Source organism: Bombina bombina, chromosome 4 (assembly GCF_027579735.1).
Source record: "Bombina bombina isolate aBomBom1 chromosome 4, aBomBom1.pri, whole genome shotgun sequence".
In the NCBI taxonomy this organism is placed as follows: Eukaryota; Metazoa; Chordata; class Amphibia; order Anura; family Bombinatoridae; genus Bombina; species Bombina bombina.
In genome coordinates this window covers 474,787,138-474,814,586 of record NC_069502.1, presented here as the reverse complement: position 1 = coordinate 474,814,586, position 27,449 = coordinate 474,787,138, and the positions used below count along the sequence as shown (strand labels likewise).

Genomic DNA, 27,449 nt, shown 5'->3' with positions numbered 1-27,449 from the left:
TACAATTAAACCTAACACTACACTATCATTAAATTAATTAAATAAATTACCTACAAATAACTACAATTAAATACAATTACATAAACTAACTAAAGTACAAAAAATAAAAAAGCTAAGTTACAAAAAATAAAAAAAATAAGTTACAAACATTTTAAAAATATTACAACAATTTTAAGCTACTTACACCTATTCCGATCAGCCAATAGAATGCGAGCTTAATATGATTGGCTGATTGGATCAGCCAATCGTATTGAACTTGAATCTTATTGGCTGATTCAATCAGCCAATCAGATTTGTCCTACCTTAATTCCGATTGGCTGATAGAATCCTATCAGCCAATCAGAATTGAAGGGAAGCCATCTTGGATGATGTCCCTTAAAGGAGCCCTCATTCGTCGGTAGTCCGTCGGTAAAGAAGGATGTTCCGCGTCGGCGGGATGAAGATTGAAGACCCCGCTTGGAAGATGACATCGCCCGGATAGAAGACTTCTTCAGCGCCTCTTGGAAGATGACATCGCCCGGATGGAAGACTTCTTCAGCGCCGCTTGGAGGATCACTTCATCGGATGGAAGATTTCTTCTGCGCCGCTTGGAGGATAACTTCTGCTGCTCCGGGTCTCCTCTTCGGTTCCATCGCTGCTCGGCTGAGTGAAGACGACTCAAGGTAGGATGATCTTCAGGGGATTAGTGTTAGGTTATTTTAAGGGGGGGTTTGGTTTGATTAGGGGTATGTGGGTGGTGGGTTTTAATGTTGGTGGGGGGGTTGTGTTTTTCTTTTACAGGCAAAAGAGCTGAATTCTTTGAGGCATGCCCCACAAAAGGTCCTTTTAAGGGCTGGTAAGGTAAAAGAGCTTTGAACTTTTTTAATTTAGAATAGGGTAGGGCATTTTTTTATTTTGGGGGGATTTGTTATTAGTGGGCTTAGGTTAGGTGTAAGTAGCTTAAAATTGTTGTAATATTTTTAAAATGTTTGTAACTTATTTTTTTTATTTTTTTGTAACTTAGCTTTTTTATTTTTTGTACTTTAGTTAGTTTATGTAATTGTATTTAATTGTAGTTATTTGTAGGTAATTTATTTAATTTATTTAATGATAGTGTAGTGTTAGGTTTAATTGTAACTTAGGTTAGGATTTATTTTACAGGTAATTTTGTATTTCTTTTAGCTAGGTTTAACTATTCTAACTAGCTAAAATAAATACAAAGTTACCTGTAAAATAAATATAATTCCTAAAATAGCTACAATGTAATTATTAATTACATTGTAGCTATCTTAGGGTTTATTTTACAGGTAAGTATTTAGTTTTAAATAGGAATAATTTATTAAAGTATAGTGTAGTGTTAGGTGTAATTGTAACTTAGGTTAGTTTTTATTTTACAGGTAAATTTCTCTTTATTTTAGCTAGGTAGCTAGTAAATAGTTAATAACTATTTAATAGCTATTGTGCCTGGTTAAAATAAATTGAAAGATGCCTGTAAAATAAAAATAAATTCTAAGATAGCTACAATATAATTATTATTTATATTGTAGCTATATTAGGGTTTATTTTAAAGGTAAGTATTTAGTTTTAAATAGGATTAATTTAGTTAATAATAGAAATATTATTTAGATTTATTTAATTAATATTTAAGTTAGGGGGGTGTTAGACTTAGGTTTAGGGGTTAATAAATTTATTACAGTAGCGGCGGTGTAGTGGGGGGCAGTATAGGGGTTAATAAATGTATTATAGGTGGCGACGGTGTAGGGGGGGCAGATTAGGGGTTAATAAATTTAATATAGGTTGCGGCAGGGGTTAATACATATATTATAGTTGCAGTGGGCTCCGGGGGCTGCGGTTTAGGGGTTAATACATATATTATAGTTGCGGTGGGCTCCGGGAGCGGCGGTTTAGGGGTTAATATGTATAGAGTAGCTTGCGGTGGGCTCCGGGAGCGGCGGTTTAGGGGGTAATAACTTTAATTAGTTGCGGCGGTGTAGGGGGGACAGATTAGTGGTGTTTAGACTCGGGGTACATGTTAGGGTGTTAGGTGCAGACATCTCCCATAGGAATCAATGGGATGTCTGGGCAGCAGCGAACTTGTACTTTCGCTATGGTCAGACTCCCATTGATTCCTATAGGATCCGCTGCCTCCAGGGTGGCGGTTTGAAAACCAGGTACGCTGGGCCAGAAAAGTGCCGAGCGTACCTGCTAGTTTTTTGATAACTAGCAAAAGTAGTCAGATTGTGCCGCACTTCTGTGCGGAACATCTGGAGTGACGTAAGAATCGATCTATGTCGGACTGAGTCCGGCGTATTGAAGTTTACGTCACAAAATTCTACTTTTGCCGGTCTCTATCCTTTGATAACTAAGGCGAATCAGCCTCGCCACAAATACGCTGCGGAATTCCAGCATATTTGAGGTTGACGGCTTGATAACTAGGCCCCTATGTGTTACTTTGAAAATAAGCCTTTCAAAATTTGGTCAAGATCTTTGAAAATACCTTTTTTTCTAAAGTTTGATCATAGTACCATAACAATTATTTAAGTAGAATATTTGGCCACCTAAACCATCACCAGAAATGTCTAAGTGCAAGGACTAATTTTAGTGGATCAAGCCAGCTCTAAACCAGTGACATCTATATAAAAAAAAATTCTATTCAAGTATAGTATTTCCATGGGTGTGAGAAAAATGTTATTCTTTGAAATAGTATGGAATAGTCTCCATATATCCTGAAATGTGAGAGTGTGTAAACTATGTTTAACTCTCTGGACAAGATTACTGCACTAACTGTTGTGCGCAACAGATATTGTGTTTATCGCACCTGTTTGCATGCATCGGACGTAGCATGTGTATTACAAGTTGAAAATAAACACAAGCACTTGAACACAATTGAATTTAATGCTCATCTCAAAGCTGTGGTTAACTGTTACTGAATAAAAAGTTGCACGAAACACCTCCAAATTACATGTAAAAGGTCAGTTACACTCATAACACAATCTAATAAAAATATTAAAAAACAAATTGCAGAAAAAAGTTATAAAGGCTCAAAGGTATGCGATCTCAGGTGTTATTAAAAAAAATGTCAGGACACAGGGCTTTAACATAGAGATACATACAAATACATGTCTAAATATGTATTTATGTATTTATATGTGTATAAATGTATTTACAGACATAAATAAACCTACAAATGCATAAATACTTATGTTCAGATATACAGACATATATATATATAAATACATATATGTACATTGGAGTCCTTTGCAGTCAAGTAGAGGAAATCTTGGAAATTATATTTATACAATATTTATTTTAATAAAGGTTTTAACTATGTATTTTCTATAAATATTTTATTTTCAAATGCCAAAATGCAATCAGATGTGTAGAAATATGTATTTATGAACAAATAGAACTTATTCTTATATGGGAAGAACATTGAAAAGTGAACTATTCATATATAACTGTCAGGTTAGCGCACAAGTGGAGTGTTGACTTCTATGTGGGGAATATGTTAACGCTATCTGATGCGCACAAAAAATCTTACTTCTAGCGCAGTTAAATAGCTCTCCATTAGTAATCTAGCCCTCTATCTCTTTTAATGGACGATTCTTGAAAGGAATTGTTTTTCTGAATTAGGATAGAGATCCCATTTTTCATAACCATTGAAGATGCAAACTAACTGTTGCTGAATATTGCCTATGTTCTCTCCATTAAAGGAAGTGAGTCTCCTGATTCTTTATGATATATGGATCTTTTATTTAACAAAATCTGTGATAGTATTACATAATGTAAATGGGTGTTAAAACCCTTAAATGGTGAGAAAAATATGGTAGTTATATGAGGTAGCAAAAGCATTAGTGTTATTCATGTGTGGAAATGTATATGTAAGGACATATTGTAGATATGCATTATGGGAAATTAAATATAAAAATAACAATTAGTGTGGAGTTGTGGGAGCATGAGAAACAATGAAAACAACAAAACATTATAAACAACATTAACTCAGTTAAAGTAACCATTTTTAGAAGGGGATTTTCACTGTGTTCAGAATATTGTCCTTGTATTTAAATATAGCGTAACATTTGTCAACTCAAGGCCAAAAGGGGACTCATTTAAACTACAAGGACACGTGTATAAGAATATGTGATTAAATCAACAATAATAATATTGTATTGAGCATTAAACTATGACAAGCATGAAGTTGGAGGGATAAAGTTACCAAAGTCCTGTTTATAAGTAAAGTGAGAATTAAATACCATACAAAAAGTTCAAAATACTTTGACTTAGACAATGCAACAAGCAGTCAGTGATTTTCATGAAAAGCTTTATAAAATGTGGGCACAGAGGTTAGTATTCTTGCATCAGGGTAGGTGTCCCAAAATCTAAAATAGGTTAGCATTGAAGACAAATTAGGTCTTGAACAAATTGCATTACTAATTCTGCAGACACAGTGCTGGTTGATTTTCAAGGCTGTTTCTGCATCTTTGTTAATTGAGTTTGTGAGCCTGTAGACTTTGCTGAAGAAGGTGAAGTTTTTTTTAGCCATCAAGGAATTATCTGGTTCTGATGGTGGAGTAAACTTTAAGTTAAGGCTGTTGGAGAAGTTCTCCACATTGGGGGAGTCCTTATAGTTAAGAGTTTTGTTCTGTGAGACCTCTCCCATGAAGCAGTTGTAAGATGAAGATGAATCCTCAATCTTTTATTCCAAGAAGGTAATTACAGACTCTTGTCTAGATTTTTGTTCTGTGGTATCTTTTACAATGTCATTACGTTTTTCTTGATCCTTTTCTATATATTCAATACAAATATATAATTTGGTTAAGATCTTTCTGGAGTTCTGATATTTTACTTTTTATAAAGTGTTTATGTTATTCAATAATTTGGTAGGAAAACTAACAATATGGGTTTGTATTTGGAATATTTGGTATTGGGAATCAGTAAGGGGCTGTTGTGGATATTTCTTCATATGTAGAGATAAATCTGTTTAAGAGGAGGCATTTAGTGTAAGCTGTGGATTTTGATGGTTGAAAAAAAAACAAAAAAAAAAAACCTTTTGTTATAGTTTTCTCCCTTACTAATTTTATATTAAATAGATCCAAGTTCAGCAATGCTATAATGAAATAGAGCAGTTGCAAAATAATCTGTCAATAGTTTTCAGCACAGGAATCAATACCAGTGTCTCTCTTTAAGGAATGTCCCAAAAAATATTATGGAAAGTAAAAATAAGGTAGAAACAGAGGTGCATGACACTTTATGAGTGTTGTGTGGTTAAACTAGAATCAAATCTGTCTGGATCTCCTTACACTCATCGTTGGGTAAGAAAAACAAGATACTGTAGTTGTGATAGGAGGCCCAAAGCTGATCTTTGCTTTAGGAGGGTAGTAAGTCAGCTCTCAACAGCATAGGGCAGTAGGGAGGGTCTGCTTCCAAGTTGAACACTGGACCGTTTAGTCTCTGCCAACCATAGCAGAAGGTGGGTAATAACGACCACACAGTCAGGAGTTCTACAGGTTTCACTGTCTACAAGGCAACAAATTAGGGCACTAGCCGATAGCTGGGCAGAATACAACTGCTTGCCCCACAAACTTATCACAGTCTGTGCATATTTAGGTTTTTTGACTGCTGAGATGTCAGATTTTGCAACAGCACTCATTCACTCAGTGACCATGTATCAGGAAAGCCAAACTCCACCCACCTTATCATGAATATTTTATTTCCTATGTTTGCACTTAATATTATATTTAGACAGTAGACAAGGCAGGTTTGGTAAGAAGGTGCAGAAAACATTGCGTAGTGTACAACAAAAACACATTAAAATAAAATATTACATTCATATATACACTTTCTGATAAAATATTTAATAGAAATATATATATATATATATATATATATATATATATATATATATATATTTATAAGATTTAAAGTGATATGGTATTTGGTAAGGTATTTGACCAGAAAGGGCTATAATATATATATACTGTATATATATATATATATATATATATATATATATATTCAAGCCTCTGACAAAGCAGAGTTATCCATTAAATGCATAAGGCCATACCCACCTTTTGTTACTAGGCATTTGATGCGGGTGGAGGAACCACAGGGAATTTGTTTGTTTTCTTTTGAGCAGCATCAGCACAGCTGTGAAAAACTTGACAATTCAATTGGTGTACTTCAATACTATCAAAAGGGTTGCACAATGAATTACTGCAACTCAAAAAGCTCAACTGTTAATACACGGATGGTACATAGATTGCTGATTACCCGCTTTGGTCTCCATACAGCACGCATACATACCTCATATGGTTTAAGGGTATTTCTTGTGAGTAGGTACCCCTAGGAGTCCTTTTTTTATCCTGCTTAATGTTTTAATTATTTGTATATTAAAGATTCTACAATATGAGGAACACCTTTGTGCGCTTCCTTATCTTTAGATTTTCTTCTTCACATACACACACACACACATATATATATATATATATATATATATATATATATATATATATATACAATATATATATATATATATATATATATATATACAGTATATAGCCTCTCAAACAAATGCACTCTCAGGACTTTCAAATGGAATAACAAAGTTATCTTTTATTGGAACATTTTTGGGTATGTGGGTAAGTGAAATACATCATACAATATATAGGCAAACAAATCAAATAAAATCAAACACACCCCAACCTGTGTTGTGAAGAAGTGGCGCCAAAGTAAAGTGCTGGATCTCATACTTGCGTTCCTCTGTCTCGTGTACCCGGAAGTTCAATTATGTCACTTCCGGTTTCGCCGTATTACTCCGGCTCAATTTTAGCGTCAAGAAAATAACTTTGTGACATACGAGTAGAATCAAACTAGTGCTTATATTGATTGTGTGTACTATGCCTCACTGTGATTTCTTGTGATTCATATGCATATCTACATGATGACTTAAGTGTTGTTTACTGAAAACGAGTATTGGTAGTCATGGCTACAACCCATAACTTCCGGTCTCGCCATCTTTTACTACTCACAAAAAGGAAAAAGCTTCTAAACTACCTAGAAAGTCTGTCAGCAAATCATATCCCTAACATGCGAAAAAAACAACACTATAATCCACAAATATTCATCATAACCTATTGTGATTAATGTGCAGAGAGACCAATATAACATATGTAGGAAGTATATAGCAGTAACCATAGTTACCAAAGCTGTTTAACTGTTAAGCTATGTTTATTGCCACCAATCATATATTTCATATTTCTCAAGTTTCTCAGTTTACCACCTACATTAATCCAATGTATCATATCTCATAAATATTGAAAGTGCATCCTATTGTGAGAAACTTACATACACAAAAAAACAATATTGTCTACAATTTGTACAGTCATATACAATAATATTACATCCTTCAAACCACGCCCCTTTCTGTTCTGAACTAACATTCTGTTAGTGGGGTTACCAAAAGATGTAGACTGATGCTATGTACACATAAAAAAGACTTTAAAATAAAGTAAAAATAAAATACAACACTTTTGAACTTCACTATCCCCTGTACTGTGATTAAGTAACATGTAGCTTTTATATAGAGTATGAAACCAATAGGGCTTGTACCTCTACTCTCTTAGTAAGCTGGGGGACCTATGACAAAGTCACCCCTATTTCATGTTATGTGAACATGAAAAATGGCAAATTATACAACCACAACATAAATCCTTACTCGGATGTTGTAATATGTATATCATATAGCATCAACTCAGCACATATACAAATATTAACATAAGACTCACTTTCACTCTGTGAAACCAAGGATTGTACATAAGTCTCACCATCCATATACTCGGATAGATAACCAAACGAGTATATGTTATATATTACAGAGAGAACAAAGTATACCCTAGGTGTATGGTATACACATATACGCCCTTGGCCACTTGTGACATGTTACCACTCCCTAGACACATGAATGGGTGGATGGTTGAGTGACCCCCCAAGTTGCGTAGACTTGCACACATCCCCTGGGGCATCAACTGTCCAAGAAGGTGTGGGCAGCCGGATTGGTAACAATCCAGAGCCCCACAGTGTGAGATCTCCAGATTAAATCCTCCGCTAAGTCACACCAACACGGGCTAGCACTCCAGGTAAGTATCGCACCCGCACGCTCTAGATTAGGAGTTTAAAGTCCGGTGCCGAATTAAGACCACCAGGGTGTATTGTACCAAGTCTATAGATCCATTGGGCTTTGCGCAAAAGCAGTGTTTTATTTCTGTCACCAACTCTGTCCAAGATCTGTACATGGTTAATCAAGATGTATTGTATTGATAATACCGCGTGGTGTTTGTTAGCGCAATGTCTCGCCACCGGTTGATCCAAATCACTTTTTTCCAAGGCCACACGAATTGTTCTCCAATGATTTGCCATGCGTTCTCTGAGTGTCCCACTTGCTTTGCCAACGTAAACACTTGAACGCGGGCAAAATAATAAGTATACCACATGCGTAGTAGTACATGTGAGAGAATGGCGGATGGTATAATTTTTGTTCGAGTGAGGATGATGAAAGGTTTTCATATTGATCAATCCGTTGCATGTGGTACAACCAAGACAGCGATATGAACCTTTAATATTCACTTTACTGTGACTCCTAGTCATTTTTTAGGGGTTACCACAAGATCCAGTGGGGGAGGAACAACAGACCCCACATATGGAGGGCGAGGCAACCGGTACAGACCACCCCGCAGGGGCAGGCAGAGGACATAATTGTGAACTTAAGTTCGCAGAGATTAACACCTATTGAACACAGGGTACTTAATAAAGGGTTGTCATTTGTACCCAGTACCTCAATGTCAGAATTGGATCTTAAATTGGATATTTACCGGCTAAACAGGACTATGAAGATTAAGGATTTTTTTCAAAACACTGAGGCTAGAGGGGTTATATCCCCTATTGAAGTGCAAAAAACCTAGTACCTTTGATCCGATTAACTGCAGTCCGAGTACTAAGACATACATTAGATTACTAACACAGGACCTTGAGGCAGATAGAATGCAGAGATTATAGAAGAGTAATCTCACTAAAAGTGAATTTGATGCTATACAAACGCTTCAGAGTGACTCCTCTATAGTCATTAGGCCAGCCAATAAGGGCGGGGCTATAGTCTTGTTAGAATATTATGACTATAGAGAGGATATTCTTTAGCATTTGGCCAACAAAGACATGTATAGACTCTTACCTACTGATCCTACCTTTACATTTAAGAAAGAATTGGACATGTGTATCCATTTTAGTGTTGAACAAGGGTTCATTTCTGAACAAATCAGGGATTTTTGTACTATGACATACCCTAGAATTCGAATACTATATACCATCCCAAAGATACATAAAACACTGAATAAACCCCCGGGACAACCGATAGTGTCGGCAGTCCAATCATTACTCCAACCCGTTGCTCAGTATATCGATGCCCTCTTCCAACCAGTGGTTAGAGGTATTTGCTCATTTGTTTTGGATACCATTGACCTTATCAGGTGTCTGAAAAGTGTTGACATCCATGAGGGGGACATTTTGGTCACCTTGGATGTCAACAGCTTATACACCATTATCCCACATTCAGTTGGCCTGGCAGCAGTAAGGGAACATCTTACACAAGATGAGTCATATAGTGGCCCTCTGATTGAGTTCTTATTAATGCTGTTAGAGTTGTGCCTTTATAAGAACTATTTTCAATTTGAGCGAAACTTTTATCTTAAGATTGCTGGCAGGCAATGGGCTCTTGTATGGCCCCTGCGTATGCCAATATCTTCATGTCACATTTTGAGGAACACTATTTGTGGGACAAATGGGACAAGTCTATTACCCTCTATCGAAGGTATATAGACGACATATTTTTGATTTGGCGTGGGGGTCAGCAAGAGCTCCAGGAATGGTTCCATACCATCAATAGCACAGACACTACTGTTAGATTCAAGTTAACTCACAGTGAGAAAGAGATATATTTCTTAGATTTTAACATTTTCATTGATAACAACAAAATAGGCACAACACTATACAGTAAGGCTACTGATAGAAATTCATTGCTCAGCGAAGATAGTTGCCATCCCCCGGCACTCTTAAAGGGAATTGTTAGATCACAAATGATCAGAACAGTACGCAACAATTCAAGTAGGGAGTCAGGGATTTCCCAGCTGTCTGGAGTAAGGGATACATTTCTACAAAGGGGTTATAAACCCCAGTTGGTTCAAGGTATCCTGGAAGAGGTATCATCTTTGTCTCAAGAAGAGTTGATTACAGAGAAACCATGAAAAACCAGTGAAGGCAAATTAATCATGGCAACCACATTCACACCAACTACCATGAATACAGGTCATATATTGAGGACCCATTGGCTAGTTGTTGGGTCAGACCCAAAATTACAGTTTACTAGAAACCTGGCACCGATGGTTGGATATCGGAGGGGGCTAACCTTAAGGACATGCTCATCAAAACAGACCCAAAATCCAGCTATCAGAGTCACAGTAAAGTGAATATTAAAGGTTCATATCACTGTCTTGGTTGTACCACATGCAACGGATTGATCAATACAAAAACCTTTCATCATCCTCACTTGAAAAAGAATTATACCATCCGTCATTCTCTCACATGTACTACTACGCATGTGGTATACTTATTATTTTGCCCGTGTTCGAGTGTTTATGTTGTCAAAACGAGTGGGACACTCAGAGAATGCATGGTAAATCATAGGAGAGCAATTTGTGTGGTGTTGGAAAAAGGTGATTCGGACCAACTGGTGGCAAGGCATTGCGCTAACAAGTGCCATGCAGTATCATCAATAAGATACATCTTGATTGACCATGTACCGATCTTGGACAGAGGTGGTGACAGAAATAAAACACTGCTTTTGCGCGAAGCCCAATGGATCTATAGACTTGGTACAATACACCCTGGTAGTCTTAATTCGGCACCAGACTTTAAACTCCTAATCTAGAGCGTTCGGTTGCGATACTTACCTGGAGTGCTAGCCCATTTTGGTGTAACTTAGCGGAGGGTTTAATCTGGAGATCTCACGCTGTGGGGCTCTGTATTGTTATCGATCCGGCTGCCCACACCTTCTGGGACAGTTGATGGCCCAGGGGATGTGTGCAAGTCTACGCAACTTGGGGGTCACTCAACCATCAACCCATTGCGTTCCAGCACTTTACTTTGGCGCCACTTCTTCACAACACAGGTTGGGGTGTGTTTGATTTTATTTGATTTGTTTGCCTATATATTGTATGAGGTATTTTACTTTTTTCATGCTGACGAAGGGTAGTGTATACCCGAAAACATTCCAATAAAAGATAACTTTGTTATTCCATTTGAAAGTCCTGAGAGTGCATTTGTTTGAGAGACTATTATCTGGTATTTCTGCACCCAGGCAGCTGACACTGGTGTGCTGAGCTGTTGAAACGAGCTTTATATATATATATATATATATATATATATATATATATATATATATATACATACATTCACCGGCCACTTTATTAGGTATACCTGTTCAATTGCTTGGTAACAAAAATTGCTAATCCGCCAATCACATGGCAGCAACTCAATGCATTTATTTAGGCATCTAGACGTGGTGAAGACGACTTGCTGAAGTTCAAACAAAGCATCAGAATGTGGAAAAAAAGTGGATTTAAGTGACTTTGAACGTGACATAGTTGTTGGTGCCAGAAGGCTGGTCTGAGTATTTAAAAAACTGCTGATCTACTGGGATTTTCACACACAACCATCTCTAGGGTTTACAATAGTGCAGAAGAAAATGACTTGTTTATGTCAGATGTCGGAGGAGAATAGACTGACAGACTGGTTTGAGATGACAGAAAGGCAACAGTAACTCAAATAACCATTAGTTACAAACAAGGTATGCAGAATACCATCTCTGAATGCACAACACATCAAACCTTGAAGCAGATGGGCTACAGCAGCAGAAGACCTCACCTGGTGCCACTCCTGACAGATAAGAACAGGAAACTGAGGCTACAATTCACACAGGCTCTCCAAAATTGGACAATAGAGGATTGGAAAAATGTTGCCCAGTCTGATGAGTTTTGATTTCAGCTGCAACATTCAGATGTTAGGGTCAGAATTTGGCGTAAACAACATGAAAGCATGAATCCATTCTGCCTTGTATTAACGGTTCAGGCTGGTGGTGGTGGAGTAATGGTGTGGGGAATATTTTCTTGGCACACTTTGGGCCCCTTAGTTCCAATTGAGCATCATTTAAATGCCATGGCCTACCTGAGTCTTAATGTTGACCATGTCTTTCCCTTTATGACTACAGTGTACCCATCTTCTGATGGCTACTTCCAGCAGGATAATGCATCATGTCACAAAGCTCAAATCATCTCAAACTGGTTTCTTGAACATGACAATGAGTTCACTGTACTCCAATGGCCTCCATAGTCACCAAACGGGACTGGTGGAACAGGAGCTTCGCATCATGGATGTGCAGCCGACAATTCTGCAGCAACTGCATGATGCTATCATGTCAATATGGACCAAAATTCTGAGGAATGTTTCCAACACCTTGTTGAATCTATGCCATGAAGAATTAAGGCCGTTCTGAAGGCAAAAGGGGATCCAACCCAGTACTAGCAAGGTGTATCTAATAAAGTGGCCGGTGAGTGTATATATATATACACACACACACACACACATATATATATATATATGTGTGTCTATTTATGTGTTTATAAAGTTAAATATGTATGTACAGTACATACATATATACGAATATCAACACATATATACACTTGTATATACATAAACACACATATATGATACATACTTTTAATTACCTTAAAAACATGAAATATTATTTTTAATCAACTTTTATATTTTTATTGTGTTTCTAATATAAATATTTTACATTCCAATATTCTTCAAATAAAAAAAAATATTATTTTTATTTTAAAATGTGTATATATATATATATATATATATATATAAAATTTTATTTTACAAAAATATAATCAGATATATACAGAAATATATATTTAAATTTAAAAATGTCTTCTATGTGAAGAACATTGGAATGCAAAGTATTCATAACTACCTTCAGCTTTAGCACTATTTAATTCAGTGTCAGGGCATGTTTCCCCAAGTGATAACTGTTTGTTTTTTTGTAACAGTGCTCCCCATTAAATTTGATGGGGTCAATTTATCAAGCTCCATATGGAGCTTGATGCCCCGTATTTCCGGCGAGCCTTCAGGTTATGAAGCAGCAGTCTAAAGACCGCTGCTCAAATAACCTGTCTGCCTGCTCTGAGGCGGCGGACAGAAATCAACCCGATCAAATACGATCGGGTTGATTGACACCCCTTGCTAGCGGCCAATTGACCGCGAATCTGCAGGGGGCAGGATTGCACCAGAAGTTCATAAGAACTGCTGGTGCAATGATAAATGCTGACAGTGTATGCTGTATGCATTTATCGATGTGCAGCAGGCATGATATGCTAAATTGTATCATGTCCGTTCGCACATTAATAAATTGACCCCAATGGGAGAAAAAGTCATAATGTTAGTGCTCACAAATTTTAGTTAGCGCACCACTTGTAATCTGGCCCCCTGTATTTTAATGAAGTCAATCAAAATATGTTTTTTAAGAAATGTATCATGTGATATATTTAGGTCTACCTTTAACCCATTTTATGCCTATAAAAAAATAAATGAGAATGTAAATCTGTTTACACGATTCATACTGAAATTCTGTATCTCTTAGTAAATAATGAGCTATGTGTGTTGCATGGTCCTGCAAACTGAAACCTAATATAGCACAAACAGCAATTCCCTTTTTCAAAAAGATAAAGTATTAATTAATTATACTAACACAGAATTTAAAAAATCCAGAAAACGTAAAAATAAATTAAAAAAATGAAATAGAATGGTAACATAATGTTCTACTCTCCTCAGAAAACCTAGCATTGCTTTCCTTGAGATGTTTAATAAAAGTAATGCATTATAGCTTTATTTTTCTTGGGAAATGCTTAGAAAAAAAACATTAGACAGGAAGCATATGCATATGATATCCATCACTCCATTTACTGTTGCTGACACAAATAAAACAATGAAAGCGCAACTTGTAGGATAATATGGGAGAGACAAGTAATTTATTGCAAAGGTGAACTATATCTTGGTTCTTTTCACTTCAGTGGGTAAATATACCTGCAATTTTATGCAATGTCAGACAATATTTATAACCTAATATTTTATTTCAGACTATAAACCTGTAGACATTAAATTAAATTCAGTGCTCCTGAACCTGTTTGTTTACAGCCACCCTAATGCCCCATAATACCATAATATCCCAAAGATATTCACATTATGTATTCAGCTTTCTCATATACCAATTAAACCTGATTACCAATAATTTAATACTATGACATTGGCATATACTGTGTTATGTCAGAATTAAAAGTACAAATCTATCTGAAAGTATAAATCTTCTTTCCTCAACTGCTGTGAATTTTCTGAGGATTATGTTCATTTTAATGGCTATTTTAATGGGGTTAAGGAGGTAAAGTTTTGTCTAAAATTATATAAGCAAATATTTTAAATATATATCTTGAAATGTAATACATTTGAGATTTTCTATGTATTTTACTAGTAAGTTCACCTAAAGTAGCATTTTAAAATGAAAATAATAACATGCAATCTTAGATATTTTTGTAACACATGAAACTGTAAAATATTAATTTACAAATTACACACAATCCTTTAGGGAAAGAAAATATTTATAAAATTAGAATGGAAAATGCACTGTTATGGTTAAAATATTTACAAAGGAAGAGTGATGGAAATAGCAGCTTTAATAGTCACTAAAAACATTTTTAAAATGTGTAAATGTATCTTTATTTTAAAGTGTATATAACTGTGAAGGATATACATAGCTATCCAAATGTTACAATCATTACTCAATCTAAATTGCTCCAATTTTCAATATAAGCAACGCACATTAAAAATAATATGCTTAGGAGCAGAAATGCACGAAGATGAGCTATCTCATCACATCAGATAAGCCAGTTAGAGGAAGCATTTATGTGTAGCTAATGCAATCAATAAGAAGCTAGCAGTGTTTACTGCTCCCAAGCCTACCTGTGTATTCTTTTTAACAAGGATACCAAGAGAATAATGCAAGTTAGATAATAGAAGTCAATTGGTAGAAAGTTGTTTATAATTCCATGCTCTTTGTGAATCATGAAAGAAACATTTTGGGTTTATATCCCTTTAAATTACTCACATGTTCAATATCATTTTACAAACCAAAAAATATAGAATATTCTAACCTTGGATTTTTTGAATATATGGAGAGAGTGGTGTGTGTATGCAGCCACACACCACGCCCTTAGGGGGGCTTCCTCAGTATCAACTTTATATTAAGGAGTAGATATAAAAATATGTCTGATATAAAGGGTCATTCGGTGGGGTAGACTATCAGCCTTAGCATTGGTAGATAACCTTGGATTTTTAATGTGGAAAACACTTAGGGCCAGATGTACTATCAGCCATGCAGACAAGGCTCTCAATTTGAGAAACTGTCTGCGCGGCTTCATGGCATACGGGTGACAGATCCTGTTTTTCCGCTGCCCATAATTACCATTACACACTCAGCCGAGTGTATAATGCTGCCCCCCCTCAACCAATCACGCAAGGGAAGGGCCTGTCAATCACACAAAGTGAGTGTGTTCAGGTGATTGTTCTCTGTCCACTCATGCTTCTTACATTGAGGGAAGCAGGCTCGCATGTGTGAACCGGCCACTTATGCTGCTTAGTACATGGAACCCTAAATGCTAAAAAGATATATACTGAAATATTTTTTTTTTTTAATCTCTGAGTTTATCATAATATTCCAAGATAAAAACTTACAAAAATTCAGTGGAATTTAATTATTATTTTAATATTTAGCATTTGTAGTGCAGAATTGACAAGGTTTTTATAAACATGTTATGTAGTTCTAAAAAAAATTTAGGGGCCTATCTATCAAGCTCCGAATGGAGCTTGATGCCCGATGTTTCTGGCGAGCCTGCAGACCGCTGCTCCATAACCTGTCCGCCTGCTCTGAGCAAACGGACAGACATCGCCGGAATTCAACCCAATCGAGTACGATCAGATTGATTGACACCCCCCTGATGGCGGCCGATTGGACGCTAGTTTGCAGGGTGCGGCGTTGCACCAGCAGCTCTTGTGAGCTGCTGGTGCAATGCTGAATACGGAGAGCGTATTGCTCTCCGTATTCAGCGAGGTCTGGCGGACCTGATTCGCACTTTCGGATCAGGTCCGCCAGACTTTCTTAAATAGGGGCCAAAAACTTGACTATGCGCATATCCTATCTAAAGTCTGATAAGGAGGAATAACTGTTGAGCGGTTTAAATTCAATTGATTATTCTACATTTCATTTTAATATGTGAATGAAAATAATATTAAAACCTTGGTAAAATATATAATTTGAATATTTGGAAAAACAAAACAAGGGCTAGATTACAAGTAGAGTGCTAATTTGTTATGCACCTGTAAATGGGCAAATTTGCCGGTTTACAGGCGCGCAATAAATAACCAGCCATTACAAGTGGTCAGATCTCTGGTTAATTTTCTAAATGACCTCAAATTAGCCCATAATTTGTAGTAGTGTTGTAATGTTGTAGTATTTTTATTAAAAAAAAAAAAAGCAACTGCACGAAGCAGTTTTTAGGGGTTAAAAGTGGTGGGTAGGGGAAAAAAGTGCCTTTACATTGCGGTCTATGCGAAACTGTGAATTTCCTGTAAATATATGTGTATATACACATATTAACACATATATATATATATATATATATATATATATATATATATATATATATATATATATATTTAACATGTTCTGCCTGTTGCTTCATGATTTACCCCCTTTGCCATGCTAGGTTCTCCTGCCGTGTCTCACAGCATGAGAACAAGGCTCCTATTTAAAGGGACAGTTCACCCAAAAACTTTCTCCCCTTTAAATTATTCCCAATGATCCTTTTTACCTGCTAGAGTGTATTACATTGGTTGCAAGTTGCTCCTTTACTCATATTTCAGCATTTGAAATAGCTGATTTAGCTTGTGGTTTCCCAACCTATACTGAAAGTTTTGATACTGGCGTATACGCTTTTGACAAGCCTAAGTAAACAAAGCCAGCAGAAGAGATTACACCCTCAGTGGGGGCATGATAGTTAAGTAATAAAATGATAATTTTCCATTGTTCTCTCTATGTATTGAGCTTTGGTGTTCCAGACAAATATAAGATAAGGAAGCAAGTCTGTGTACATGAAAGTGATAACATAATGAGATCTGATATTACCTGAAGCTCAACCCATTGTAATAGGCACAAAACCAGCTACTTCAGATACACAAATAAACCCGAAAATGCAATTTCTCAAATATTTTATACTCTGCAGTTGGTATAACAAGTCATTTAAAATACATTTCTGGAAAAACAATTTACAGTGTACTGTCCCTTTAAGCCTATGGAGGCACACTCTCGTGAGCGCAATGCTTCAATGCAATGCGAACGTTAGGTCGTATTCGCATTGCAGCTAACTTGTAATGCAAGCTCACATATCCGTGTGCTGATCTATTTCTAAGTGGAGCGCAAATATTGCTTTCGCAAAAGTTATATTTTACACTCCACTTGTAATTTAGCCCTAATTGTGTGAAATAGTCTATTTCTATGAAACATTTATTCCACACAAATTGAATACACAAAATAATTAAAATAATAAAAAAATGGTAAGATAAAAATATTTTAAACCATTTTAATTACCCAGTCTATGGTGTTCATTTAATGTCATTGCTGCTATTTCTCTTCTAATTTTTCAACAGAACACCATCTTCTATTCTAAATACCATTAATTATCAAATAAATATACGTATAAACTTGTAACATTTCTAAGTTGTTTACATTAGTGGTTTTATTGTTCAGAATATAATTGTTTAGTTAAAATATATACAGTATATATATTTTTTTTTTTTTAAAAGATAATTCCTTTATAATGTAAGGACAATAAAAACTTACTGCTAGATTACGAGTCTTGCGTTAAGAGTAAAAAAGCAGCGTTAAGCCTCATAACGCTGCTTTTTTACTACAGCTGCTATTACGAGTTTTGCAGATTTAGGGGTACCGCACACTTTTTTTGCCTTACCGCAAATCAACTTACGCAAATTGCGTATAGTCTTTTTTCTATGGGACTTCCATAGCGCTGGTATTACAAGCTTGTCCTGGGAGGCCAAAAAGTGAGCGGTACACCCTATCCCGTCAAGATTCGTACCACATTTTAAAGTCAGTAGTTATGAGTTTTACACTACAACGCTGTAACATAACTCATAACTAAAGTGCTAAAAAGTACACTAACACCCATAAACTACCTATTAACCCCTAAACCAAGGCCCTCCCGCATCGCAAACACTAAAATTAAATTATTAACCTCTAATCTGCCATTTCGGACATCACTGCCACAATAATAAACATATTAACCTCTAAACCGCTGCGCTCCCGCCTTGCAAACATTAGTTAAATATTATTAACCCCTAATCTGCTGGCCCTAACATAGCCACCACCTACCTACATTTATTAACCTCTAAACTTCCGCCCCCAACGTCGCCGCCACTATATTATATTTATTAACCCATAAATCTAAGTCTAATCCTTCATTACAAATTCATCTTGAACTCCTACTACTCTGCCCTTAATCTCCACAAGCAACACTACTTCTCTACTCTTATCTCTAATCTTTCTTCAAACCCAAAACGTCTGTTCTCCACTTTCAATACTCTCCTCCGCCCTCCCCCACTTCCTAATACAACTTCTCTGTCAGCTCAAGACTTTGCCAGTCACTTCTTTAACAAAATTGATTCCATCAGACATGAAATCAGCTCTCAACACAATTCCATTCTCTCCCCCCCTCAAATACTCTCACTCAACCACACCCCTCATAACCTGAAACTTAGTTCATTCTCCCCTGTTACTGAGGACGAAGTTTCAGCACTTATACTGCGCTCTCGCCTCACTACCTGTCCCCTTGACCCTATCCCCTCACAGCTGCTCCCCTCTCTCTCTGCTATCCTTACCCCTATGCTAACACACATTTTCAACCTCTCCCTCAGCACTGGTACATTTCCCTCATCAATGAAACATGCACTGGTCACACCTATCCTCAAAAAACCTTCCCTTGATCCTACCTCCCCATCCAACTACCGCCCAATTTCCCTCCTCCCTCTTGCTTCAAAGCTTCTTGAAAAACTAGTATATGCACGCCTATCCCATTTCCTTACGTTAAACTCCCTTCTTGACCCGCTGCAATCTGGATTTCGTCCCTATCACTCCACAGAGACAGCTATTGTTAAGGTCACCAACGACCTATTTACAGCTAAATCAAAAGGCCACTTCTCTCTGCTTATCCTCCTTGATCTGTCCGCAGCCTTTGACACTGTCGACCAGCCTCTTTTGCTCCAAACCCTCCAATCCTTTGGCATCTGTGACACAGCCCTTTCGTGGCTCTCTTCCTACCTGTCAAACCGTACCTTCAGTGTAGCCTTCTCTGGGGCCTCCTCTGCCCCGTCACCACTTTCTGTTGGAGTACCGCAAGGCTCTGTCCTCGGTCCCCTTCTCTTCTCAATCTATACGTCATCACTAGGTTCCCTTATTAAGTCCCACGGTTTCCAATATCATTTGTATGCCGATGACACCCAAATCTACTTCTCTGCACCAGAACTATCTCCTTCCTTGCTAACCCGTGTCACTAACTGTCTTTCTCACATCTCTTCCTGGATGTCCTCTCACTACCTCAAGCTAAATCTCTCCAAAACTGAGCTCCTCATTTTCCCCCCTTCTTCCAAAATCTCCACCCCCAATATCTCTATAACTGTCGACAACTCCATCATTACCCCTACCCCGCATGCCCGATGTCTCGGGGTCACATTTGACTCAGATCTTTCCTTCACTCCTCACATTCAGTCCTTGGCTACAGCCTGCCGCTTCCACCTTAAAAACATCTCTAAAATTAGACACTTCCTTACACAAGACACAACTAAGATTTTAATCCACTCTCTCATTCTTTCCCGCCTTGATTACTGCAACTCTGTCCTCTCTGGTCTCCCCACCTGCCGCCTAGCTCCTTTACAATCCATAACGAATGCCTCTGCCAGACTCATCTTCCTTACACGTCGCTCTTCATCTGCTGCGCCTCTCTGCCAATCCCTTCACTGGCTTCCTCTTGCCTCTAGGATCAAACACAAAACTCTCACTCTTACATACAAAGCCCTCAACTGCACTGCTCCCCCCTACATCTCAGACCTTGTCTCCAGATACTCTCCCTCCCGTCCCCTTCACTCTGCTCATGACCTCCTACTCTCCTCCTCTCTTGTCACCTCATCACACCCCCGTTTACAGGACTTCTCCAGACTGGCTCCCATCTTGTGGAACTCTCTGCCTCGCTCCACAAGACTCTCTTCTAGTTTTAAAAGCTTCAAGTGCTCCCTAAAGACTCTACTGTTCAGGGACGCATACAACCTACGCTGACCTTTCCTATTACCAGTTCCGCTCCTCCACTGCAATCCCCTGAACCTTCTTAGCATGTAAGCCTAAGAGTCCAGCTGTTTGTAGATCACCTTCTTAAGAGCTGACTACAACAGTGCAACTCTTGGCAGGGCCCTCTACCCTATAATTGTTTTCTTGTACTCCCCTTTGTTTATAGCGCTGCGGAATCTGTTGGCGCTCTACAAATAACCGATAATAAATAAATAAATAAATAAACCCTAACACCCGTAACTTAAATATAATTTAAATAAATCTAAATACAAATTCCTATCATTGCCTAAATAATTTCTATTTAAAACTAAATACTTACCTGTAAAATAAACCCTAAGCTAGCTACAATATAACCAATAGTTACATTGTATCTAGCTTAGGGCTTATTTTTATTTTACAGTCAAGTTTGTATTTATTTTAACTAGGTAGAATAGTTACGAAATAGTTATTAACTATTTAATAACTACCTAGCTAAAATCAATACAAATTGACCTGTAAAATAAAACCTAACCTAAGTTACACTAACACCTAACACTACACTACAATTAAATAAATTACCTAAATTAAATACAATTAACTAAATTAAATAAAATTAGCTAAATTACAAAAAAAAACCCCACTAAATTACAGAAAATAAAAAACAAATTCCAAGATCTTTAAACTAATTACACATAATCTAATAGCCCAATCAAAATAAAAAAAAAGCCCACCCAAAATAAAAAAAACCCTAGCCTAAACTAAACTACCAATAGCCGTTAAAATGGCCTTTTGCAGGGCATTGCCCCAAAGAAATCAGCTCTTTTACCTGTAAAAAAAAATTAAAACAACCCCCCCAACAGTAAAACCCACCACCCACACAATCAACCCCCCAAATAAAAAACTAACTAAGGGCATTTGGATGGGCATTGCCCTTAAAAGGGCATTTAGCTCTATTGTGGCCCAAAGCACTAACCTAAAAAAAACCCCACCCAATACACCCTTAAAAAATCCTAACGCTAACCCCCAAATATCCACTTACAGGGAGAAGTCTTCCTCCAAGAGGCAAGATGTTCTCAACAAAGCCGGCAGAAGTGGTCCACCAGATGGGCAGAAGTCTTCACCCAGATGGCATCTTCTATCTTCATCCTTCGGATGCGGAGCGGCTCCATCTTCAAGACATCCAACACAGAGCATCCTCTTCATTTGACGTCTTCTTCTGGAATGAAGGTACCTTTAAGTGACGTCATCCAAGATGGCGTCCCTTAGATTCCAATTGGCTGATAGAATTCTATCAGCCAATCGGAATTAAGGTTGAAAAAATCATATTGGCTGATGCAATCAGCCAATAGGATCAGCCAATCGGAATCTAAGGGACACCATCTTGGATGACGTCATTTAAAGGAACCTTCATTCAGCAAGAAGACATTGATTGAAGAGGATGCTCTGCGCCGGATATCTTGAAGATGGAGCCACTCCGCATCGAAAGGATGAAGATAGAAGATGCCGTCTGGTTGAAGACTTCTGCCCATCTGGAGGACCACTTCTGCCCATCTGGAGGACCACTTCTGCCCGTCTGGAGGACCACTTCTGCTGGCTTCGTTGAGGACATCTTGCCGCTTGGATGAAGACTTCTCCCAGTAAGTGGATCTTCTGGAGTTAGTGTTAAGATTTTTTAAGGGTGTATTGGGTGGGTTTTATTTTTAGGTAAGGGCTTTGGGCCGCAGAAAAGCTAAATGTCCTTTTAAGGGCAATGCTCATCCAAATGCCCTTTTCAGGGCAATGGGGAGCTTAGGTTTTTTAGTTAGGGTTTTATTTGGGTGGGTGGTTGGTTGTGTTGGTGGTGGGTTTTACTGTTGGGGGGGTTGTTTGTATTATTATTTTTACCGGTAAAAGAGCTGATTTCTTTGGGGCATTGCCCCACAAAAGGCCCTTTTAAGGGCTATTGGTAGTTTAGTTTAGACTAGGTTTTTTGTTTTTTTGGGTGGGCTTTTTTATTTTGATAGGGCTATTAGATTAGGTGCAATTAGTTTAAAGGTCTTGTAATTTGTTTTTTATTTTCTGTAATTTAGTGTTTGTTTTTTGTTTGCAATTTAGCTAATTTTATTTAATTTAGTTAATTGTATTTAATTTAGGTAATTTAATTAGTTTTAGAGTAGTGTCGTTTTATTGTACAGGTCAATTTGTATTTATTTTAGCTAGGTAGTTATTAAATAGTTAATAACTATTTAGTAACTATTCTACCTAGTTAAAATAAATTCAAACTTGCTTATAAAATAAAAATAATCCCTAAGCTAGATACAATGTAACTATTAGTTATATTGTAGCTAGTTTGGGGTTTATTTTATAGGTAAGTATTTAGTTTTAAATAGGAATTTGTATATAGATTTATTTAAATTATATTTAAGTTAGGGGGTGTTAGGGTTAGTGTTACGGCGTTGTACCATAAAACTCTTAACTACTAACTTTTAAATGCGTTAGGACTCTTGACGGGGTAGGGTGTACCGCTCACTTTTTGGCCTCCCAGGACAGACTCGTAATACCGGCGCTATGGAAGTCCCATAGAAAAAAGACTTTACGAAGTTTACGTAAGTCGTTTTGCAGTAAGGCCAAAAAAGTGTGTGGTGCCCCTAAACCTGCAAGACTCGTAATAGCAGCGGTAGGGAAAAAGCAGCGTTAGGACCTGTTAACGCTGCTTTTTCAGCCTAACGCACAACTCATAATCTAGCCGTTAATCTGGCCATTAATGTATAGTACTTTCATTATTTTGTCTTCTTTTCCTCAAATATTGTGGGCTTTCTAATTCCTAATACAATTTGAAGCGCAGACTCCATCCTTAACACTGGCCTATTGCCCACAGCCATTGTTTGCACAATATAGTGAATAATTTATAACTGTCCTAATTGGTCTCAGCAAAGAAGTTTACATAAAGAAAACTAAGGTTACAACATGAAATAAGAATTTAATTTTCACATATTTATTTAATACTTAAAGGGACACTAAACCCAATTTTTTTCTTTCATGATTCAGATAGAGCATGCAATTTTAAGCAACTTTTAATTTACTCCTATTATCAATTTTTCTTTGTTCTATTTCTATTTGTATTTAAAATGCAGGAATGTGATGCATAGGAGTTGGCCTATTTTTGGTTGAGAACCTGGGTTATGCTTGCTTATTCGTGGGTAAATGTAAGCCTCCAATAAGCAAGTGCTATCCATGGTGCTGAACCTAAAATGGGCTGGCTGCTAAGATGTACACTCCTGCTTTTAAAATAAAGACAGCAAGAGAATGAAGAAAAATAGATAATAGGAGTAAATTAGAAAGTTAATAAAAATTACATGCTCTATCTGAATCATGAAAGAATAAAATTGGGTTCAGTGTCCCTTTAACTAATATAATAATAAAAAAATAAAAAATTGGCATGTATTCATTGTTATTGCCCCTTTAAAATTACATACTCTTTTTTTAGGAAAGATAATGAGCACATTGTATTATAACAGTGACAATTTGTCTTTTTTTTCTAGGTGTTACACTGGAGTTAGATTCATGTCTTGATCCTGGGATTCCAGTAAATGGTCATCGACATGGATCATACTTTGGTATAGGATCATCAGTTACATTCAGCTGTGATCCAGGATATATCCTGAGTGATGAAGAACCATTGGTGTGTGAAAATAATCATCAATGGAACCATGCACTGCCCAGCTGTGATGGTAGGTAGTATAATATTTTTACAACTATATTGATAGTATACACACACATATAAGCCAATATTTTACCAAGAAAGTAGTTTGTAGCAAGTTGTAGTTATCAATAATGGTGCTTTAATTCCAAAATGTTCATATTCATAGCAGTCAGCTAGCAAAATATCACTAAAATATATATTTCTAGAACAATACACAATGTTGATAAGCACATCAATAGTTCAGATATTATTTTTCACTGAAATGTAAAAAAACTATAACAGGTAAACCTTAGTGACCTCAGTAAATGATGCCTTTCTTACAGTCATCACTAACACATGATTTATTCACCCCAAGGTAATATTTTCAATTTGATATCTGAGCCTTTCCTCCCTACAATCCTGTCTTATCTGTACACTATAAAAAGAAATAACTCCCTATTGTATTCATAGGAATCACTTTACTGAATATATTAGTAAGGAATTGAAAATGAATTCATATGAACAAAAATCTGTTTGTCCAAGGGACCACTTGGTGATTTCTTTTTTTATGCATTGAATGTTTATGAGCGTGGTTTATAAATAAAAAATAACCATTTCAAATGAATTATTCAAAATGGTAGTTTAGCCTTTGCTTTAACAATATACCACTACAGGGAAAAAATGCATTATTTTAGAATATTAAACATAGGTGTCAAGTTAAAAATCTCTGGTTTATGTTCTGTAATTATAACTGAGTCAAGATGCTCATCATATACTCTGTATAACTGTTAAGCACTCTAAAGAGTATTTCTTTATTATTTTTCATGTGATTAAAAAAATTAAATCTTTGTTAGGATTGTTAGTTTTTTTTATCTTATGAAAATACATTGAAATAGAGTAATTATTATCTAAATAAATAAATGCTACAATATCTGGAAACAAAAACCACCCCCTTTCTCAGTAATTGTCTAGCAATTTATTTCATTTTAATAGTTTATTTTATTTATTAATATCATGTATGCCAAGAAAAAGAAAAAAATATATTTTTTTATATTTAGCATGTTTTATTTCTTTCTATTTAACATGCTGGTTATTCATTTTTATTGTCTAGCATTCTTTAGAGGTAAAACAATAATATTTATTTTATAAATTCACATTATTCAGATTTAGAATTTCTGTGCTTGCTAAAATAGCCCATTGCATTTTTGAAGAAGCATGTTTATCATTCGTTCTATACTCATGAATGCAATGTATTGTTAATGTATGCTGTAGGTGCTTATGCACATTCTCTGTGAGCCACTAATAATCTGTGACATTAATGAGATGGTTATCCACAACTGTGCATTTCTCTGGATCCATCCTACTCATCATAATAATTCATAATATTTATCTGTTTCAGCAAACTATAAGACCATTTGCCTCTTATGGTTTGTATTGACATCCATTTAAAATAGCTCTCTTATCATCCCTTTGCCAGCCCTTCACACTACACTAGAGATTTACTTACAAACTCAGCCAACAAATGTCACTGAAATGTAGCTGGGAAAAAGTACAGATATTTTACAAAAAAATCACATTTGTTCAACATTACCACAATGAGCTTCTAGTACAAGCAATTTATTTTAATTAAAAAGGAGTAAGACCCTTTAACCTTTATTTCCATTGAGAGGTTTTGAGTTTCTTTCACGCTTGCAAACAAAAAGACACTCATCTACATAAGAAATGTGGTGCATGGGGGAAAAAAAAGAATATTCTTTGCAAAATTAAAGTAATAAAAAACATGGGCACACACAAACAAAATGTGAATGTGAAGATTTTGCTCTTTAAAAATCTCCTGGCCTCTATGTATTAGATTATAGATACTGAAATAAGACCATCCTGTATACTAGGTGACTTTAAAAATACTCTAGGCACCAAAAGAAACCTAAAAACCACCAAAAACAAAATATGTTGCCTTCATATTTTCAAATGCTAATTTGTTTTTGTTTAAGACAGAGGGGTAGTGTCCTAAATGTTGATATTTTAGAAAACTAAACTGTTAAAGATAAAAAGGTTAATGAACCATATATTTTTTAATTGTAACATTTAAAGGGACATTAAACACTAGATACATGCTACATAGAATGATACATTCAAAGAAAACATTAGTCCATGAGTAACATGTAGATGTATTTTTTAAAGTTTCATTGGTTGTTTAAAAAGTGACAAAATAAGTGTAAAGTTTTAGTGTCTATAAAACACTGTGAGCTGCCATGTTGTAACTTGTGTTACCTTCTCTGCTGTGGCCAATTAGAGACAGTTATAAATAGGTCACTAGAGTGTGCAGCCAATGGTTGTGCTGGATTTAACAGTGTTCTGCACATCCATTTCTAACAGGAACTGAAAAGCTCACAATTTCAGAATGGAATTACAGGCAAAGAGGACAAAATAAATAATGAAAGTATATTGCAGAGCTGTTTTATATGTATACAATTTATCATTTTATTTTACCATCTCAAAGTGTTTAATGTCCCTTTAAAAACACATAACTCACACACTGCTAACCCCAAGCATCTTGCAAAATTTAAAGGGCTTTCTGCAAATATTTGGTTGGATAACTTTAGTGCTTTTATTCATTATAATGTTTGGGAAATTGCTAAGAAACTGTCATCTGTAGCAATCATTTTAATTAAGTAAAGTATACTGGAAATAATAGCATTAACTATCTGATCATAAAATACAAATTCATTTTTAAATAGGTAAAGAGTGGAGTGAGCTTTCAATGGAAATGATGAATTTGATGAAATTTTAAAAATGTTTTGCAAATATCACTTTTTGCCAGGAGAAACAAACTAATGATTGTCTTAGAGTTCCCATTACCTAAAATAATTGTCTCATTATTTTTCCAACTAAAACTTAGTACAAAACCAGTCTATTACATGATTCTTTTTCTATATTTTAATCTGAATTATTCTAACATTGCACATACACAATGTATTAAAGAGTGTTCATTATCTATTTACAGCTTTATGTGGTGGTTATATCCATGGCAAAAGTGGGACAGTTCTTTCTCCAGGGTTTCCTGATTTTTATCCTAATTCATTGAATTGTACATGGACAATTGAGGTTTCGCATGGAAAGGGTAAGAACACTAATTAAACACATTTCCTAACTTGAAAAAAATATGAACACTCAGTACTTCTAACGGTGAAAAAAATAGTATCAGCAAGCACAAAACTAACTTACAGACACTAAATGGTTTATCACCTAAGAAAAATG

General features: G+C 36.1%; 1 protein-coding gene across 1 annotated transcript in view; it reads left to right on the top strand.

Moving 5' to 3' along the window:
* The window catches only part of CSMD1 (CUB and Sushi multiple domains 1), a 3,127,153-nt gene that overhangs the window by 2,178,898 nt on the left and 920,806 nt on the right, over positions 1-27,449 (top strand). Inside the window, 2 exon segments of the mRNA XM_053711946.1 lie at positions 24,052-24,240; positions 27,196-27,312. Of these exon segments, the coding sequence (XP_053567921.1) occupies positions 24,052-24,240; positions 27,196-27,312 (306 nt within the window).